This window comes from Aythya ferina, assembly GCF_964211825.1.
Source record: "Aythya ferina genome assembly, chromosome: 14".
Taxonomy (NCBI): Eukaryota; Metazoa; Chordata; class Aves; order Anseriformes; family Anatidae; genus Aythya; species Aythya ferina.
Window position 1 is genome coordinate 19,593,609 of NC_140312.1, and position 19,952 is coordinate 19,613,560.

The following is a 19,952-nucleotide window of genomic DNA, read 5'->3' on the forward strand; positions in this document are numbered from 1 at the left end:
CGTGGGAGCTCACCAGGTGTTGGGGGGCTGCAAGAGGGGGGCATCTGCAGAAGGAGGGGGAAATTTCTTTTCTACAGACCCCACATGGAGTCCCTGCCCCTTGGAAGGTGGCATTAATATATTCCCTTTGTGTCCTCCTTCTGCACAACCCCCTGATGTTACTTAAGGGCCTGAAGAATCAAACTCCATGATTTTAAATAACGAGTCCACATCCTCACATCTGCTTTACTGGTAATTGGCTCAAAGTGGCAATTTGTCAATGTTTTTAAGATAATGAGCTCCTCATTTGCGTTCCAGCCATCTAAACTTCCAGCTACAGAAACACACCACAGCTATTGCACATCAGCTCCTATCTGGGTGCGCTACTTTACGTGGTGGTGCCCCTGCCTCCCACACAAAAGGAGTTCTGCCAATCAGTGGAGAAGTTAATCAACTATCTTTTGAAGCCTGGCTGAGTACAGACACTTTGGATGAAAGATGTTATTTAAATACCAGTTGTCATGATGATGAGAATGATTATGGTTATTTTAGCCATATTAGTAATGCTAAGTAATGGTATTTTTAAAGGTATTGAAATATCTGCACAGAAAGCAACTGAAGACTCTAAATATTGCCTGTTAGAACAGCTGGTCAAAATGTTTTAAGTATTTAGACTGAAAAATGCTTGCTATTCTGTAAGGTTTGTTTTAAAGTTGAAAAGGTCTATAGTTTACCTCGAAACATTGCAGACATCAGGAAAACAAAACTGTTTGCTGTGATTTCTTTAGGATTTTGGCTTCACTTTCATTTTTCAAGAAAAGTTTAAAATAAAGTTTTTAGAATCTCCCACAAAGCCTATGTACCTTTTCAACAGCTTTACTTACCTCCTTGTTAGCCGTCACTAGTGAAGATGTGCAAATGGATGTCTTAGCTAAAAAAGTTTATAAAATTTGGGGGCGGGGGCTTGCTTTCTAAGTCTTTCTCTATATAACCTATTAATATATGTCAAAATGTGTCATTTAGTAATATGGGTGTTTGTCTGACTAACAGCAGGAAAAACAGTTCTGATAGCACTTGAAAGATTTGTCAAACACTTTTTGATAAGAGAGAAAGACAGAGTTTAGTGCCTCAGTCCCTGGGTGCACAGCGAGCTGATCACCAGCCCAGCCTTCCCCACAGCCCCTGGCCATGAGCAGCACTTCCCCTGCAAATACAGCGACCTGTGCAAGATGCACCTCCTGGTGCAGATCTTGCATATCTTTCCTGCAGACACATCTTTACGGATGTCTTTTCTTTACCTTGAAGGAGAATCCGTAGCACGTCTGAACAATAACACAAACAAAGCTGTGCCAGGAACTGGCCGAGAACCTAGCTTGTTTTATCAACAATAATCTCATTCCCTTCAAAGTCTTCCTACACTGGTGAGGATTCAGTCAGCTCTCTCCAAAAAGAGCTACCAAGAGAGATTTGTTGCTGCATGGTACCCAGCAGGCTCATGCTCACCCTTTGGCTACTGCAGATAAGCAACAACACTGAAAAAACTTGAAGCAAACATGATTTTCTCTGCTGCTCTGCTCATACCTGTCCAGTGAGATACAGCACAGGTGCAGGATTGATGCTGTGGTGAGAAGGACATCGAGAGATGTCCGAACAAGGCAGAACATCTCTCCATAGATCCAGTTGTCCTGAACTAGCTCGATGGCTCCAAATGGCATCACCAGCACTGACACCAGCAGGTCCGCAAAGGCAAGGGAAACAATGAAATAATTGGTCTTGATTTTCCTGCAAGACAGATAACAAAATGAACAGCTTCAATGAAGCATCCTCTACATGTAGACAGAGAATTCAGCTTGTGGTTGGGTCTAAATTGCTCCATCATATATATGTAGAAAGGTCCTGTCTAACAAATTTCCCACTTTATACATGTATTGTCATGCCTAGCTTGTTCCTGTTTTTTACACCTAAACAACCTGTCTCCCCTGTGTAAACACATTTTCCTGCTCACATGTAAGAGGTAAATAGATGCCTGCAGGCCTTTGCCTCTGGCTCAGTCTCACAGCTTGCACTGGAGAGTTTGGTGGCGAGGAGGGGGATTTTATTTTAACTTGTAAATTGACAAAATCCTTCCAGAAAGCACTGAGAAGAATTGAGACCGAAGCTATAATTTTAACTTGAAGAGTACTTTTTAAATCATAACAATAAAATAGAATTAAATCCATTAAAAATCCCACGCAGAATATGAATAGAGGCTGCTGAATATCTCCCTCCACTCGTGGGGCTGGTCTGACAAATCGCAGGGGGAGCAGCAAGCCTCAAGACAGGAGTTTTGCCTGTGAACCGCCCCAGATTGTTGGGAACATTTGCCAGGCTGTGGTAGAAGGACCTCGAGCTGCATGTTTTACTCAGGGGCTAGTGAGAAAGGGAATTGGAGATGGGATTGAGCACTGCTGCTTTGCTCTGTTTTTCACTGATTTATCTGGTTTTGACACCAAAAGTGCTAAATGTGTAGGGGATGGAGACTGCAATGGTCCCATGGCCACAGGGCAGATCTGAGGGCAGGGACACCGAGACCGAGTTGGCAGCATGACACTGCCCCACAGCTAATGGTGGCACCTCCTTCATGGTCTATGCTCCAAGATTCATGAAAAGGGCTTTCATCTGGGGCCTTGCCCCGTGCCCCCTGGCTAAAGGGGGAGCTGTGGGGGCTGCATGGGCTCACCTGAGTTGCCTGTCCCGGCACACCGCCACCATCACCAGCAGGTTCCCCAGGATGGCCATCAGAATAACCGCTGAGATGAAGGTGAGCAACACAATCTTCTCTGCTATGCTGAAGCCCTCACTTGAACTGAAGAGCACAGAAAAAAAAAAAAAAAGGAAAATAAAGAAAATGCACCAGAGTCTAGGGGCTGCCCAGGTTCCTGCAGAGCCGAGGACGCCAAGCACCCACTTGGCCATCACAGCAGCAGCATCCCCAAACAGCCCACCAAGACCTCAGCACTCCTTAACAAAGAGTTTTTCCTATTTACAGAGAAAGCTGAGAGGCTCGTGTTCATCAGCAGAAAGGCTGAATCCTTCTCTTCTCTTCTCTTCTCTTCTCTTCTCTTCTCTTCTCTTCTCTTCTCTTCTCTTCTCTTCTCTTCTCTTCTCGTCTCTTCTCTTCTCGTCTCGTCTCGTCTCGTCTCTTCTCGTCTCCCTTCCCTTCCCTTCCCTTCCCTTCCCTTCCCTTCCCTTCCCTTCCCTTCCCTTCCCTTCCCTTCCCTTCCCTTCCCTTCCCTTCCCTTCCCTTCCCTTCCCTTCCCTTCCCTTCCCTTCCCTTCCCTTCCCTTCCCTTCCCTTCCCTTCCCTTCCCTTCCCTTCCCTTCCCTTCCCTTCCCTTCCCTTCCCTTCCCTTCCCTTCCCTTCCCTTCCCTCCCCTCCCCTCCCCTCCCCTCCCCTCCCCTCCCCTCCCCTCCCCTCCCCTCCCCTCCCCTCCCCTCCCCTCCCCTCCCCTCCCCTCCCCTCCCCTCCCCTCCCCTCCCCTCCCCTCCTAATTCTGCAGGGAGATTCCTTCACCGTGCACAGAGCTGGCACTTGGCACCCAGGATTAGTGCTGTGAGATTGTTCACATCATTGAAAAGTTGAACTGTTATTCTGTTTTAGTTTGACTTCCTCTGGGGTCATGTTTTATTTACTAAATCCAGTCCAGGCTTTTACACTTTATCTTTCTGAATTCTCCTGATTTTGGCAAAGCTCAAAAAGATTAGAGGCTCTGCTGCAGTCCCATCTCCAGTGCCTGTGCCATCTTAATAGGCGTCTCATGACCGACTTCAGCTCATGCCTGCACTGCAGAGCACCCCTTTAATCACAATTTCTGCTTTTGTCCCTGGTGCCACCTTCAGTCTGACTTTTTTTTGCCCACTGCCAGTTGCACTGTTGGGTCAGATCACAGCCTGTTGAGCCTAGACTCATCATATGCAGCATGAACACCATCTTAGAAATTCATGAGTTATAAGGTTTTACAAGGAAATGCATTTGGGTATAGATTCATCCAGAAGGGTGAGAATGTTTATGAGCAAATAAGAATCACAGAATCACAGAATCACAGAATTTTCTAGGTTGGAAGAGACCTCAAGGTCATCGAGTCCAACCTCCAACCTAACGCTAACAGCCCTCCACTAAACCATATCCCTAAGCTCTACATCTAAGCGTCTTTTGAAGACTTCCAGGGATGGTGACTCCACCACTTCCCTGGGCAGCCTGTTCCAATGCCTCACAACCCTTTCTGTAAAGGAGTTCTTCCTAACATCTAACCTAAAACTCCCCTGGCTCAACTTAAGCCCATTCCCCCTCGTCCTGTCACCAGGCACGTGGGAGAACAGGCCAACCCCCACCTCGCTACAGCCTCCTTTAAGGTATCTGTAAAGAGCAATAAGGTCACCCCTGAGCCTCCTCTTCTCCAGGCTGAACAAGCCCAGCTCCCTCAGCCGCTCCTCGTAGGACTTGTTCTCCAGGCCCCTCACCAGCTTCGTCGCCCTTCTCTGCACCCGCTCAAGCACCTCAAGAAAGAAGAAAGGAGATGCCCTGGCCTCACACTAGCCTCATGGAAACACAAAACATCAGGCAGACCTATGCAGGATAGAAAACAAGTTCAATTATCCAGCTATAATGAGAAAGAGGTCTGACACAACTGCATTGCCTAACTTCAGAAATGTACATTCATATGCCAAGAAGTGCTTTCTCCCCCGTGAGAGCACACATAGCTTTTAATTCAGGATAATCTCATGAATTAAAACCAGAAGCTTAAAAGAGGTCACAGAGCATGGACAGATGGGTGTATCCCACCTCCCTGCAGAGCTTTCAGGCAAAAAGTCCCTGAGTGCTGCCAGCCTTGTGTCCTTCTGGATGTTCCTGGGGTACCACTTACACCCAGGTAGAGGTGGCTTGGAGCGAAGAGAACCCAGTAAGGCAGTGGGTTTTGTCTTGTGTTAGGTGAATGGTCCTGGCCCAGATGGTAAATGTGAGGCAAAGGCATGGCTGCTTCTTTTGCCCTAATGGTTTTTGGTGCTAATGTCAGTGAATCCAGTCCTGCTTAATGGAGGAAGGTTGCCAGGGTGGTGTAGACAGGGTCAGACGCAGTCATGGATCTGCATTCAGCAAGACACTTATTTTTGTGCAAGGCAATTACAGATGCTAAGACAGAAGAAAGGAAAAGTCAAGAGCAGGTTTTACTCAGCATCTGAGAGTTTACATTTAATTAGGGAGAGTTGTCTCCTGGACTTATCACAACTTCAGTGAGGGTAATTAAGGCTCCAGGAGGCCTCCTGGGCAGCTAGCAGCTCTGGGCAAATGCTGGTGCATTCAGAAATGGTGACAAGGCTCTGTCAGAACTAAGTGTGGATTTCCCAGCTTTTGCTGGGTATGTTGCTTCCCACTGCCCTAGGTCATTAATTCTTGGACAACTCTTGAAATGAGTGGGTTTTGTGTCTGCAGTTCTTATAATTACACTCAGTTGTTGCCTGCAATTTGCCTACATTGATCCAGTCCGCCTCCTCCCATCTGATGGAAGAAAATTCCCATCTGCCAAAAGGATCTGCCTCATCCATCATTCCATCCCTGACGGTGGCCTGTAGGAAAAGAAATGCCTACGTGCATATAGTGGTACCTCCCTCGCGTGCTCTCTCGTGCTGCAAAGGTCACAGCAGTTTGTGCTAAAAAGCCCTAGGTGAGATTCTCTGGTCTGTCTTTTAAACTCTCAGAACAGCAAATACTGCCTCTGGGCAGCTTTTCTCCACCTAGTAGTAAGATGCTAGATGCAAAATCAAGTACATGCATGGCATCAGTTTCCGTTCCTTCTGTCACCAATGACTGCCCTAAATTGCATATATAGATGCTTTCCTCAAAACTAAAGGTAATTGATATCCAGGTCCTTATTCCAACACCCAGATCCCAAGGCACTCTGCAAAACTGGTCACTAGCCACATGACGGCTCCTAGGAAAGGACACCATTCTTTCCCCAGCGAGAATTCACTCCCCCATCCGTCCATCTCCATCTGATCTGAAATCTCTCCTTTCCCCCGAATCAATGTCTGGTGTTGAAGATTTGGGGAGGCAGGGAGGTTGGGGTGCCACAAGAGGGACGTGCACAGAAGCGACATGCTTTGGATAAGGCCCAGCAGGATGCCCAAGGCAATTCTCCTCTGCTGGAGGCACAGACAGCTCTGGGCCTGCCACCTCCCTCCTCGTGCAGACAGATGTTGTACTGCTGGGGAAGAGCAGGCACAAGCCAGCATCGGTACTGTGAGCACAACCACCAGAGCCTTCATTAATAATGTTCAGCAGAAGGCTCCACAAAAATTAGAGGGATGAGGAAAAGAAGAGACTTCAAAGGTCAGGTCTCTGCCTGCTAACTGTGTACAGGGCAGGATGAAAAGCTGGTGAACAATGGGGACACCGGGATCAAAGGCACCTTCATCGAGCTGTAATTGTACCTTTCTAAACAGAGCCCTCACAATGGGCTGACTTCACTCCGTGGCTGTGAAACAAAACGTCACACCACACTGAATACCTCCCTACAAAAGGTGTTCCTTTTCCTCCACAGCAGCACACAAATGCTGGCAGAGCGGTGGAGAGGAGGAGGATGGTTCTGTTTATACAGAGCCAGGCAGACAGATTCGTATTTTGTCTTATCTAGCTTTGCTCATCCATCTGCTCTTCCTAAACAATTCCCATCTCTGGATTATTTGAGCACCTTGCATCTCCCCAGATTCTGCAGAGGGTACAGATGGGGAGAGCCAACTCCATCGTCCCAGGACCTGCCAGTGTGGGTTCAGCTGGCCTTTGTCCACCCACTTTGTAGCAGTGCCTTGTGAGGGGAGCTGGTGATTGAGCCTGCTGGATCATATTTTAGGGATCCCTGGGGTTTGGGGGTGCACCGAGGCTGCCTGCATCACTGTCATTCATCATCCCCCACGCCTGCACCATTTGCACTAGTCTGGCTACAGCGCAGGGCCCTGAACAGAGGCAGGAGGCCAGAAACATGTCCTGACACATGTCTGTGGGGCATTTGCTCTGACGACAGTTTCCAAAGTGTTTGGGAGATCTCTACAACGAGTATTGCTCTCATGCCCCCTTGTACTGATCCTCCGGGGAACATTAGACACAGACATCACCAGGGGTGCAAGAAGGACGTTCATCTGGGATATGTTTCTGCTCATCTGCCTTTTGAATAATCTGTCATCAAGTAGGAATATTTGTTAATTATTCAGTATCGGTAATTCAAAGCTGTTAATAATGGAAGAAGTGGATATTGTTGTAAATTAAAATCAATGGTTTGCATAACATCTTTGATCAAATCTGAGTGCTCTGGCTTCCAAGCATGCTTCCCTGTTTAATAAAACAGAGATTGATGAGTTTGCTGTTACAAGGAAATGAGATTCAGACAAAATGATTGTTGGTTAGTAGGAATATAGAAATCACTTAAGGAAAAAGGTGAAATACTGATGTGGAATGAATGCTTTAAATCCACGTGAATATATTTAAAAGGCTCTTCTGTGTAGTCATTAATGTTTTTTTAAAAAGTGTAATTACTTTTTTTTTTTCAAGCTCAATTTCTACTTTCCTGTAAACACCCCACCTTCTCTATCTGACCTCTAGTGCTTTTGCATATTGTATGCAGCAATTAAACCACAGATTGGTCATGCTGGTAAGACTGCATATATTGCTCCTCTAGTTTTCATTACAAATCACTGCCTGACCTCCCTGCAACTGCAGCGGGACAAAGTCACCAATAAACTGCTGAGAGCACCTTGGGCTTCTCACAGACACTGCTGTGGGTGTCAGAGAGAGAAAGGGAATGGGAGAGATGGAAAACAGGGCAAAGGTAGAATAAACAGGATTTCTCTTTTGGGGGCAGAGGAGTGCAGCTGAAGCCCAGGGGGCATGGAGAACCATTTCCTAACTGGCAGGGAATAACTCTGCCTGCCGAGGTGACCTGCAGCATCTCCTGGAGGCAGCCAGGGACCTCCTGAGCACTTCAAAGCAAGGTGCATGTGTAATTCTCACTGATGAGGATTAAGAGCTCAGAGCAGTGAGTTTTACCAGGTGAACCTAGAACAGAGCTTCCTCCTTTATTTACAGGGGCCTTAGGGAAAATGGGGAATATGCAGGGGAGTTAGACTGCTTACTCTTCACCCAAGCCATGGCTTTTCACTCTGTAACTCCAGGTTACATGATATTTCATGCAGGTCTGTAACTGCAAATAAGCTGTTATTTGCCTCTCCTCTCTACTCCCCTGATTATTCCTAGGCATAAAATCAGAGGCTGAGTGTTAAACACTTAAAAATGAAGATATGTTATTATATGAGTAAACCTAACAATGCATGTCTTAGTATGGAAACATGACAATAGGGAAGATATTATTTGATCTATGGCTTTCCAGCTGTTACCATATTCTATTCTACTACCACCTAAAAATATTAATCAGAAGTCAGCATTAACATAGAAGCATATAATTTCTTACAATGTATTCAAATGTTTCACTGCCTTTGCTTCAGGCTGTGCAGATGGCAAGACCACTCCTAACAGATTCAAATCAATTATGTACTTTTCCTTCTGTTTTAGAAACAGATTGAAATTAATTAAAGTATTGACGAGCCACAAATAAGCAGTATTCCACATATTAAAATAACTCAGTCATGTGATTAGTTTATTTGAGTGGTTCTTTTTTTTTTTCTTCTTTTTTTTTTTTTTTTTCTTTAACCAAATACATTGCAGCAGTGGGGTGGGTAGGAAAGGATAATGTTTGTTTGTTTATTTGTTTTTTTCCTTTTGTGCTGCTTTGAACCTCAAAAAAGTTGTGCAAACCAACTCACTTTCACCGATGGTGTGGGATTTAAAAAGCACCGATTTACTGTGAACAGCAGCAGCTCAGGTAGGGCCACAAACTATGCAACAAGGATTTCAGGTCACCTCCCGGACAAAGCCATTGAGAATGTCACTGAGCCTGCACCTCTGCTCCACATGTCTCCTGCAGGCTGAACGCGTTTCAGAGAATTAAGTGTCTTAAATAGCTGATAATACTGATTAAAATCAATTGTCAAGATGAAGCAAAGAAGACAGGCTATTTAAATGTTTTAAAAATTGCTGTGTGTGGGCTGTGCAGTCAATCAGGTACGTGCTAGGAGCTCTCCCATTCAGGGAGCAGGTGTGTGCTGGAGCTGCCAGACACTGCGGGACCCTGGCAGGCATCAAGCAACACCATAGCAGTGGCTCCAGCCCCACACACATCGCAGGGGCTGAGCCTGCCTGGGTTTGGGCTGATCATCAAGGCACAGGAGGCTCCAAGTAATGACCCCATAGAAACGAGCTTCCTGCTGGCCCGTGCAGTCTCCTTAGTTTCCACCAGCAGAAGTTCCTGCCTTTTCTGGAGGACATGATTCTGAAAAACGTGATCCCTTGTTACGATCTGCAAACAGACGGAGATCTAAGACCCTGAGAGCACAAGCATCTTGCAAAGTTAATGGGAGAAGTGTGCTGAGCCAGGGAATAAAACCCAACCTGGTGAGTCTCAGGGCACTGCCTACACCTCCTGGCTTCCCCCCCTGCAGGAGAGCTTGCTGGCACCCAGTAGCCATGTCCGTCCCTACTTCTCATCAAACGGAGGATGAAGAGCCAGGCTCTGCTCTTTCCCAATCAGCAGATCAGGCATTACATAAGTTACACCCACGTAGGAAAGGATATTGCTGCAAGGATGATGCATGTAAGTACAATCCTTAAAAACCATTAGACTGTCACCTAAAATATAAGTTAAAATTAACTTATTAAATTAGCATTAGGTTAAGATTGTGGTGTTTACATGAAGGAAAGGCAGCTGCTAGCTGCTCCTATTGCTCCATTTGTTATCCATTTACAAATACCATAGGAGATCCCTTGTGCAAAGCACTGCACAAACACAAGCAATCACCAGACCTTGCACTGTGTTTCGTTCAGTACCTTTTATTTCCAGGTTTTCACATTTGACTCCCAGTGCTCCCTTCACATGCCAAATACTGCCCTTTTATCTTTACATGCACATAATAATGCTTTTTGGATATGCAGGGTCTACTTATCTCAGCGAGGTTACCGAATACTGCTATGAGAAAGCAAACCTGGTTTAGGCACAGGCAAGAATTTAGGCACAGTACAAAGTGCAGCAGAGATGTTGTAACAATCATTTCTCCTTTGGGAATGATGAATAAAACCAAAGATCAAACATGCCTTTAATCAGAAATTTCTTGATCAGTTCCTAACTAGAATTGCTCCTCAGATGTATGTTCAGTGCCTCTACCAAGCTACATGTGTCAGTTTAATAAAGAACATAAATAAACCTGACTTTTGGCATGTTGTCTATCTTAATAACATGATTATTCTCTATTTTCCAGATAAGTGGCTTTTGCCTATTCCTTGTCATATGGAAGTTGCAAACAGAGCAAGCTGAGTGTTCAAATGACAAATACAGCATAGCTATGCTCAGGGGACCTGATTCAGTGAAACACTTTATTTTTCCAGTACTTTCAAGAAAGAGTGTTTGTAATTCTGTTACTGTGTAAAATAGTTTTAATTTTACAGAGACATAAACAGTATTACCATTATTTCTATTGCATATGTGAGTATCTCAAGCTTTAGTTTCAGTAGTTTAGAAACAAGGAGTAACTGGATGTATTTGATGCAGATCTATGATACAACCTCCTCTAGCATGGGAGTGGGTTGGGTAATGAAGGTTCAGACTCTTGTTAAACATACTCTGAGTGTTCATGTTTCACATGCTCACAAAAATCCATGCAATGCTTCCTTCAATAACCAGGTGCAATACTGGAGTGCTCTAAGACTGTCTGAGCAGAGCCTTCAACGGTGAGCTGCTGCTCCTGGGCTGAAAGCATTTGTTTGACAGCCTTACTATTATTTCTGCCATTAAAACGAGAAAGTTTGTCCTATCCACACACATTTCCCAAACATAACTCTTCATTGAGACACCATAATGATAGCTCTTAGTATCTGTTGGCATTCCAGAACCAAATTCTCATTTTCAGACCAGGAAAAGCCTTTGTTCCCATCTTTGCTGAAAGCCTGCAAGTTGCAAGACTTTCTAGTTAAACAGCATGAAAGTCTCTGATTTACTCTTGGAAGCAATATCTTCAGTCAGGGAAATATTGTTAAATGACAACTGTCCAGTCAAGATTGGTGGAAGAGTCCTGGCATCAGGCTGTATATTGAAATACCCATGCTGTGTACTTCTCTCCCTGCTTGTTTACACCTTGGACAATAAAAGTCAAATACAGCTATTGGCTGTCTAGTTTCTAGTATTTCTTGGACAGCTTCACAGTTTCAAGAATCTAGAGGAATGAAAGTTTCTTGTTGTTACCCCTGCTAATGGAAGACTTGGCACCGATAATTCATTGATTTCTGGAATACATTTCATTTGGGAACGCCTCCGTGCTCAGCCACACGGTTCACTCATTCATTACAAGACAATGTCAGAAAGAAACTTTTACTTCTTTTTGAGGACAACACAGGACTGTATGTCTCAATGAGATTTTTGAAGGCACAGCATAGTGCAGTTCATTTGTTCAGCTTCCAAGGTGCGTGCCCTTTCAAGTACTTGACTGAATGATTGCCTTCTTTCTCCAGGAATTCGTGTGTCTCCTTAGTCCCTTCACCAGCACCACAATTTCCAAGCTGCTCAACAAGTCAGCTGTATCCTGACACAGAGCATATCAGTCAGGTCAGATAAAAGTCATCTTTGAGGCATCAGGCATTTCTAGCTCCTCTGCCTTGCTGCGAGCTGTACCATAAAGATCAGAGCTTGGTAATGCTGATTCCAGAGGTGGCAGCTAGAGCCTTCCACCCCCAGAGCATGTGCTCATCAGCTCTTTTTATATGAATCTCAATTTTGCATTTAGGCTCCGGATAGCACAAGACGTGGAAAGCCCTTGAATTAAGAGCAAAACACTTAAATCTCTTGTTTTATTTAAACCCCCTTCTATGATCCCAGCAAAGCGCATGATCTGTATATTCTCCAAAGGCCTCGTCATGTTTCTCACTTCAAATAAATAAGACAGGATGTCAACCTGGGCAAGCAGCAGGACAGAGGAAAAGCAAACAGCAGGGACTGCTTTGTAGATGGAAAATGTAGGCACTCAGCTCAGATGCAACCCAGATCCCACCCAGCAGTCACTACCAAATAACTGAGGCCAGTCTTGGAAGGTCTGGAAAGGTTTCTTCAGTTGTGATCTGGCTAACAAGGACAAACACTTCCAGGAAGAGTGTCCTACTGCGTGTGGCTGCAGAAGCCCTTGATGAAGATTCTTAAAAAAAGCAGTTCCTGGAGAACGGAGCAACATGAAGGGAGAGACCTTCCCCACAAGGGAGTGAGCTGGCCCACGGCTGCTGGGTGGCATCAAGTGTGAGCTCTACTCACAGATCTGTGAACTTCAAATGAGCTTTCAGCAACACAACCGGTTTCTTCCATAAAGTGGGAACAAAGCCAAGTTTAAGGAACTGCTCTTTGATCCCTAAGGGGGAACTAGCTGCTGCTTCTCAGAGTTTTCTCAAAGTTTTGAGGCAAACCAAGGAGAAAGAGGTAAGGTGTCTGCACCCAACACCTTAGATGCAGTGCCATTTCCCATGTGTAATTGCAATGTCGTACTCAAATGTCAAAGAGACCAGCCAAGACAAGAGTCACAAAGCTCAAAAAAGACAACAGGCTATGAACAACTTTATCTTATTTATTTTTTTTTTTTTGTGGGTAATTTTTGCCGTGTTAGTAGGGAAACTGGCTCCCAACTCAGTGTCTGCAGTTCCCTGGCAGTGCTGAGCAGAAAGTAGTGAAGATGCTCCTCATGCTTAAATTCTCTGCACAGGGGTCTGCAACGCTGCTGACAACTTAATAGCACCTGCAAATCAAAGAGTCTTTAAAACCTTAATACAGTGATGTTTCTGGAAAGCTGGCTCAGTACACTTTCACTGAGGGCGAGTCCAGAAAGCTGATTTATGTTTTGTGATTAATTTTCTGGCCACTTGAACTTTGCTGCTAACTTCAGTGGGTATTCCAGGTGAGGGACACCTAGCTAAATCAGGTTACTGCTTTTAACTCCAATAAAAACTTCAGTGTTACAGTGTGTCTCCAAGGGCAGTTCGAAACAGATCCTCACAGTGCTGCAAGGGGATGTCAGCAACAAGGGCTCTGAGTGCAGCTTACAGGGAAGAGTAAAAGCAATACAAAAACACAAGGTGCCTGAATTGGACTAGCTCTAGATCTGCTGGGCTCAGAAAAGCATACTGAACAGTAGCTGAACTTCAAGGAATTTATAAAAAAAAAACAAACAAACAAAAAAAAAACACCATGTTTCATTGTAGCTGCCAACTCTGCCTGAGAATCACATCCCCATTACGGCCCATAAAAATGGAAATTGCAAATAATGTCAGTAATGGGACCAAATCTATCTCAGCTGCTTGGGAATGGAGAAATCACATTCTTCCACTCCAGCATGACACAAAATACAACAGAAACAGTTTAATCCCCAACAAAGTAAGGCAGTCATTTTCCAAGGATCTCTACCAGCAAAGAAGAGGCTCATATCCCCATGCACAAGCCTTGTAGAGGTTTCTCCTGTGATATCCTCTACTCACATGTCCTCCAAGTACCTGAGACTCTATCTGAGCAGCCTCAGATACATCGAGCAGCTCCTGGGCAGCTTCCTTACTCCTCAGAGCTATCTGTACTGAGGATTTCTTGACCAAGTCAACACGAATTAGGCTTTTCTTGGCTATTTTCTCCTTTTGCTGGATTTATTTATTGTCCTATTAGACTCCCTGAGTAGACAGAGCCTGTTTCCAGAAAAGTCCTCAAGAAGTTCATGAGAAGTGCAAGCCCTGGACAGGTCTCCAGGCTAATGCACTGACAGTGAGCGATGAGCTGGCCCACAGCCCCGTGATCTTACTGTGGAAATAAGGCTTTGGGAACAAGCAGCCTTTGTGTTTTCAGGTCCTGGCCTTTAAAACAAAGTTGGAAAAAAAATATCAATAAATACAAATCTGAAGATAAGGAGATAGAAAAACATCATTGGAGCTCCATAAACCAACTGGGAGCTTGGATGATTTTCTAGATTAGGCAAAGGAACTGTGGATGCAGTGAGTAATCTGTTTACACACATTGGACTGCTGCAACTGATTTTTAAATATAACTCAGTTATCAGGACACTCTCTTGCCCAATGCTATAATCACTGAAGTATGCTTTTACATCTAGCTGGTGCCATGCTAGAGCAGTGACCCAGTATTCCCATGGGGAGAGAAGACTGTGAAACTCACACAGCAAATGAACAAGCAGATACTGGGTGCATTAACACATTGGAGGCTCTGGAAAAGTGAGGAAGATCTGTCCACCCTGGGCAGACAAACTCCCTAGAAGAGACAGGACTGGAAAACAGCCGTGACATGCTCCCACTGCTCTCATGCTGGCACAAGCTCCTGCGCCCAGGGAGGGGAAAAGACCTGCTTGGTTCCCTCACCTTCCTGCACTCTGACCCATCAACAGATGGATAACCAACTATTTGAAAGTGCCCTGCCCACCCCATCCCATCCCATCCCTCAGCAGCAGCATGCAGAGCCCTCTTCTTTCTCCTTTATTTCTCTCTGAGATTACAGCCATGCTAAAGTGCGGTAAGGTCAGCTGCTGATTTATTTATCATCGGTATTCTAGCACAGAGCTGGAAACCTGGCTCCTGTCCCCAGCACCGCAGGCGAGTGCTGAGATTGTTCCTAAGGGCTTTTCTGCAAGGGCATCTTACTTATTTTTATCTTTCCAGATTTACCATTCTTCAGACAGGAAGAATAAGGGCATCTGGCACACAGATCAAATTATTGATCAAGGCACCACATCTTGGGAAGAACTTGAGCTACATGAGGTCATGCTAAGCTTCAACCAACTGCAAGGGGAGCAGAGCTGGATCAACTGCAAGAAGCCACCTGTAACAGGAAGACCCTTCACATCCCGTTCCTGTGCTCAGACATGGAGCAGTTTGGACTCCAGTTACTTGGGTTGTAGTGAGGGACAAAATCACAGAATCACACAGTGGTTCAGGTTGGAAGGAACATTAAGATCATTTAATTCCTACCCCATGCCATGTTCAGGGACACCATAAAAGTGCAAGAGCTGAATGTGCCTCTTTGCAAGTCCTTTTGCATACATGCCCCAGGTGATCACAGCCTTACAGCATTTTATCTCCCTATCGTATGAGGAGGAACCCTTTGCCTTCATACATTTTTTGGCATTCCCTCATCTCTGATTTTAGTGTCTTTTTAAACCTGCCCTACACTGGATTCACCCTGAAACAGCTCAATGCTCCCTGAAAACTTCAGCTCCCTATATTCTTGTCCATCAGATGCCAAAACTTGTGCTCAGAGAACAGCTTCATTTCATCGTGTTCTGCCTTTGGGAAGGCAGAGGAGAGGTGACAGCAAGTCCTAGGTTAACAGCTCAGATGGTGATGGAGGTTCAGGTCTATGACTGTTTGCCAGGCCAGGGAACAATGAATGTGCTGTGTGTTTATCACCCCAATAAGAGCAAACCAAACAGCGGAAAGGCTGCACTAGGTAAGAGTTGGAGTACAGTTCTTATCTGCCCAGGAGATGCACTCTGCTCCAAGGTGATAGTCTATCAACATTTATCCCAACCCATAGCAGGCCTTAACTTAAGGCCTTAAGCCACGAAAATAGAAATAAACGTGTTTTGATATGGTATCTTTCATATCTGAGATACTATAAATGCTCTTCATAAAGTGACAGAGGGCTCCTGGAGCCGCACACATTACCACAGCAGGGATCTGGAGCTGGTACCAGCTCACCGCAGCTCCGATTCCCAAAGCCACATCCCAGAGGAGATGTCTACCCGGGACATCAGGACAGTCTTCTGGCACTTTTCCATAAAACCAAAGGGAATTTTAACTGAGTGGCGAGTAAAAGCCATTCACTTTCTGCCTACAAGTTTGCTTAGTTTTGACGCACAGCCCTGTTACAGTGACACACAGCCCCGCCAATATCACAGGCTGTGGCCCTGCACCTCCCGCACAGCCCTGGGTTGGCAGCAACCCCTCTCCAGACACCTGTCCTCCTCTTCCAGGTTCGTCGCTCACAGCCTCCAGCCATGGCTGGCTTTAGAACACCCAGAGATGGAGACAAATGGAGCTTTGCCAGCCTAACGGTGAGGGTCAGGCCTGAAAACACAAGGAGAGAGTCCTGGCCCCAGGCAGTACTGCCTGCCTGCCTTTTTGTGGGCAAAAAACAGCAGCAAGGTCACGGCCATCCTCCTGCTGTCGGCAATCTGCAGCTTCCTAGAGCAACTGCCTGTCTTTGCAACCCCTAGAGCCAGGACTGCTCTAGGAGATCCCAGGTTTTGGGACTGTTGAGCTGCCCTCTACACTCTCCTCCAAATCCCCACAGGTTGCCACCATGCAGGTGGATGCTGAAGCTAAAGAAAGACTGTGCTGAAAGGCACCAAAAAGTTAATTTTTACATCCCAGCTCTTTGTCAAGGGCACTTTCATCTGTGTATATTCCTCAGGGCACCCTCACAACAGCACAGAGTAACATCACAGCCGTGCATTACAGCCTTGCCTCTTTTGGGGGGCTCAGCACATGCAGACATGGTGCACAGCCCCGCTGCACCCTCCGACAAACCTCACGGAGCAGATTCATCTCCTTGCTCCACAGCTGCCGCCTGGGAACATGCTATTGATTTGCAGAAGCTGGAGCCATACTTAAAAATTCCATTAATTAAGTGTTGGCGGAGGTGTTTGGAAAGACGTTCTGATAAATACAGTGCTATAAAGTGTTTCCCTAGAAACTGAGGAAAAAAGTGTTCAATAAAGAAAGTACCCAGGCTGCTAACAGCTATCACCCTTGCTGAGCAGTGCCTGGGTTGTGTGGAGGATTCGGCACAGAACTTTTTGCAGGGCTTTTTTGGCTACTGAGAACTTTTAGTAAAAGTTCTTTTAGCCTACAAATTTTTTTAGCCTACAAAACCCCAAAAGTGCCCTTCTTTCGAATGGCTGCTTATAAAATGGGCCATTTAATTCAATAGCATAGCATACGTCGTCATATCTAAAACTGATGTAAATCAAAAAAGTTCAGTTTTGCCTCATAGGGGATCTGCAGGTTTTTACTTTGCCTTTTTTTCTGGTATTTTGTTCTGCCTGCCATATCCTTAGGAGAAAATGTGATCTAATCCACACCAGTGTAGCAAGTGGAATAGGGCGCTGTATCACATGTATGTCACAGGATGAAAACCTTCAGCTGTCACTTACGCGCTCCACTGATCACACCGACTCTTTTTGGGGGACGCAGGCAGGGAAGAGAGGGATCTGTACAAGTCAGCATGTCTGTCCCCACAGAAGAGCATGAGCAAATACTTTTCTGGATGGATGCAGTGGGTATTACAGAGGTATTAGAGATGATATTCCCTTAGAAAGGGGGCGAGGAAAGGAAGTGCTCTAAGCTGATCCTGGCCTATTTAGCCTGGTATTTCTCACCTAAACAGAAATGTGACCAGAGGGCTGAGACAAATAATGATTTAATGACTCAAAGTGTAGAAGCTGGAAAGGTTTTGAGGAGATCTTGTGTATATATGGGAATAAACACATTGCAACCTTCCTGAGGAATCCTAAACACTCTGCTTTCCATGAATTCCCACTGACAAGGCTCTCAGACAGCACACAAACTTCTCTAAAACCTTCCCATTCCCTACATCCATTAAGGGAGATGCTCATTTTGTTCCAGCCTCTCAGCACAGCCCCAGTTGCCCTGGACAGCCACCTTGGGCTCTGACTTCTGCCCGTCTCAACCTGCATTGCTGCCAGTGCCCTAAGCAAAGGCAGCAGGGGACCAAGGGGATTTTGGGCACCCTCTGACCAGCACTGGAAGGCTCCAGGATGGGGACTTGCTCGAGCTCATCAGCACGGATCATCACAGAGTTCAACTACTGTTAAAAATACCTGGCTTCTGCTGTCCCTCTGTACAAGGACTTTGGGAGCAGCAGCTAGGTTAAATAATGGAATGTTTTCTTTGGTTCCAAACAACTAATTCAACCAATTTGATTCCTTCTTCTCTCACCTTGCTTCTCATTTCTCAAAGTCAAGACAAGATTAATGAACCCCACACAGTTCTGCTGGAGGGCTCTGCACTTTTCAGAGTACTTCAAGCCACAAAAATACCTTCAGCAAACAGAGAACTAAAGCTGATAAAGCCAAGTTCAGAAGCAATAAACATCAATCTAAAATTCGGTTGTTTTGGGGGCTCAGCTTCAAAATAAAAAGCAATTACTGTTGTGACAAACTGAAATAATACATTGTTTCTCCATAGTTAATTTAGGAAAGGAAGTCTACCTTCACCAACAGCTACAATAAAAAGGCTTATATAAAAACTATTTGCTTGCACTGAACTTTCTAGCATTTTTGTTTTGTTTTGTTTTGTTTTTCCAAAAGCTTATTTCTCAGGAGCATAGCAGCCCTTGCCTGACACCTGAGGTGTACTTCACTATTACTCAGCACGCAGTAGACAGAACAGCTCTGACCATGCTCACATGTACCCAACAGCAGGGACTTCCCCTGGTTGCCCAAGAGGGTGAGAAGAACCGGCAGATCCACAGCTGGGCAGTGAATGCCCCCCAGCCCTTCCTCTGTGCCTCCCCTGCTGGGAAGCCACAGGGCTGTGGTGCTGGAGCCCATATGGGACTCCACTGGGCACAGTGGGGGTGCTCAGGCAGGCTGGAAGATTTGCCCAAGGTCACAAAGTTTGGCAGAAGAACTGGAAGACAGCCCAGCTCTACAAGTCCCGAGCACAAGTCCCGGGTTAAAATCCTAGCAGAAATAGAGTGCTTGTCCAGTGGAAATAGCCGAGAGGTGAAAATCAGTTCATGTCCTTTGAAAAGTGTTCAGATTACTCCTGGTCATCAGCTGCAACTTCCCTATCTGCTGCACTCCTGTAAACTACTCTGGGGCCTGCCTGTGCCAAAAGCTCTTTTTAAAAACTTAAGCCAACAGTTTTCAGGATGTCAGTGGAGCATTTCCAAGCAGCCCCTTGCATCAGGTCTGGCAAAGAAAATGCAAAGTGGTGTCATAACCTCCAGATGGTAGAAGAGGCTTTTGCAATTGAGGGTAGCGGTGAAGGCATTTGCGGGGGCTCCTGCTCCTTGACAGCAAACAGCCTATGGTGTGCCTTGGGTGCCTGCTGGCTGGAGCTGGACAGGGCAAAGGACTGTTGTACACTTGTTGATAAACGTCTGACAAATATTTTTATATATTTGCTTGAAAAGAAGGAAATAAAGAGAAAAGCTTTTTTTTTTTTTTTTTTTTTTTTTTTTCCCCCATACTATAGCCCATTCAAGGTTTTGGGTTTTCATTTTAACCACTTGACAGCATCTCATTAACCCAGTGCATATAATAAATGTGTGCAATAACAATCACCAAGTTACAAGAAATTGAAAAATCCTATAAAATATAAATAGGAAATACTTGCAAGGGCATTTATTTTTCAGCTCTAGTATTAAAGAAAATGAGGTCTGCCACCCCCCTCGGCTGTGATAAATACAAGTCCCAAAGCACGCTGTCTGTAATTTCCAGGAATGTGTCTCTAACCTCACACTGCAGCCTTTGTAGAGTACATAACCTATTTTTTCCATGTAAACGAAAGACTTGCAAAGTTGAATCTGCCTGCAATGCTTCAGACAGTAAAGTCCTTCCTCACTGGAAGGCCTGGAGTCCTCTGGAGACCTCACCAAAACCACCTGAGGGCAGGAGGACGAGCCCTGCACCATGGCCAGCCCAGCTGGCCAGAGCAGGACAGCTGCAGGCACATTGCTCTGAACTGAAGAGCAGCATGCATTTCTGCAGGTCTCAGCTCCAAACAAAACCAGCCCGTCCATCTCTCCATCAATCCCACTGTTGACTCCGCATTGTCAAAGCACC

General features: G+C 45.5%; 1 protein-coding gene across 3 annotated transcripts in view; it reads right to left on the minus strand.

The window, feature by feature from the left end:
- Positions 1 to 19,952, minus strand: part of HTR4 (5-hydroxytryptamine receptor 4) — a 114,334-nt gene that overhangs the window by 49,311 nt on the left and 45,071 nt on the right. For all 3 annotated transcript variants that reach the window (XM_084535284.1, XM_084535282.1, XM_084535283.1), the window contains 2 exons: positions 2,699 to 2,824; positions 1,561 to 1,761 (listed from right to left, as the gene is read on the minus strand). In XM_084535284.1, the coding sequence (XP_084391410.1) occupies positions 1,561 to 1,761; positions 2,699 to 2,824 (327 nt within the window). The remainder of the gene's footprint in view (positions 1 to 1,560; positions 1,762 to 2,698; positions 2,825 to 19,952) is intronic.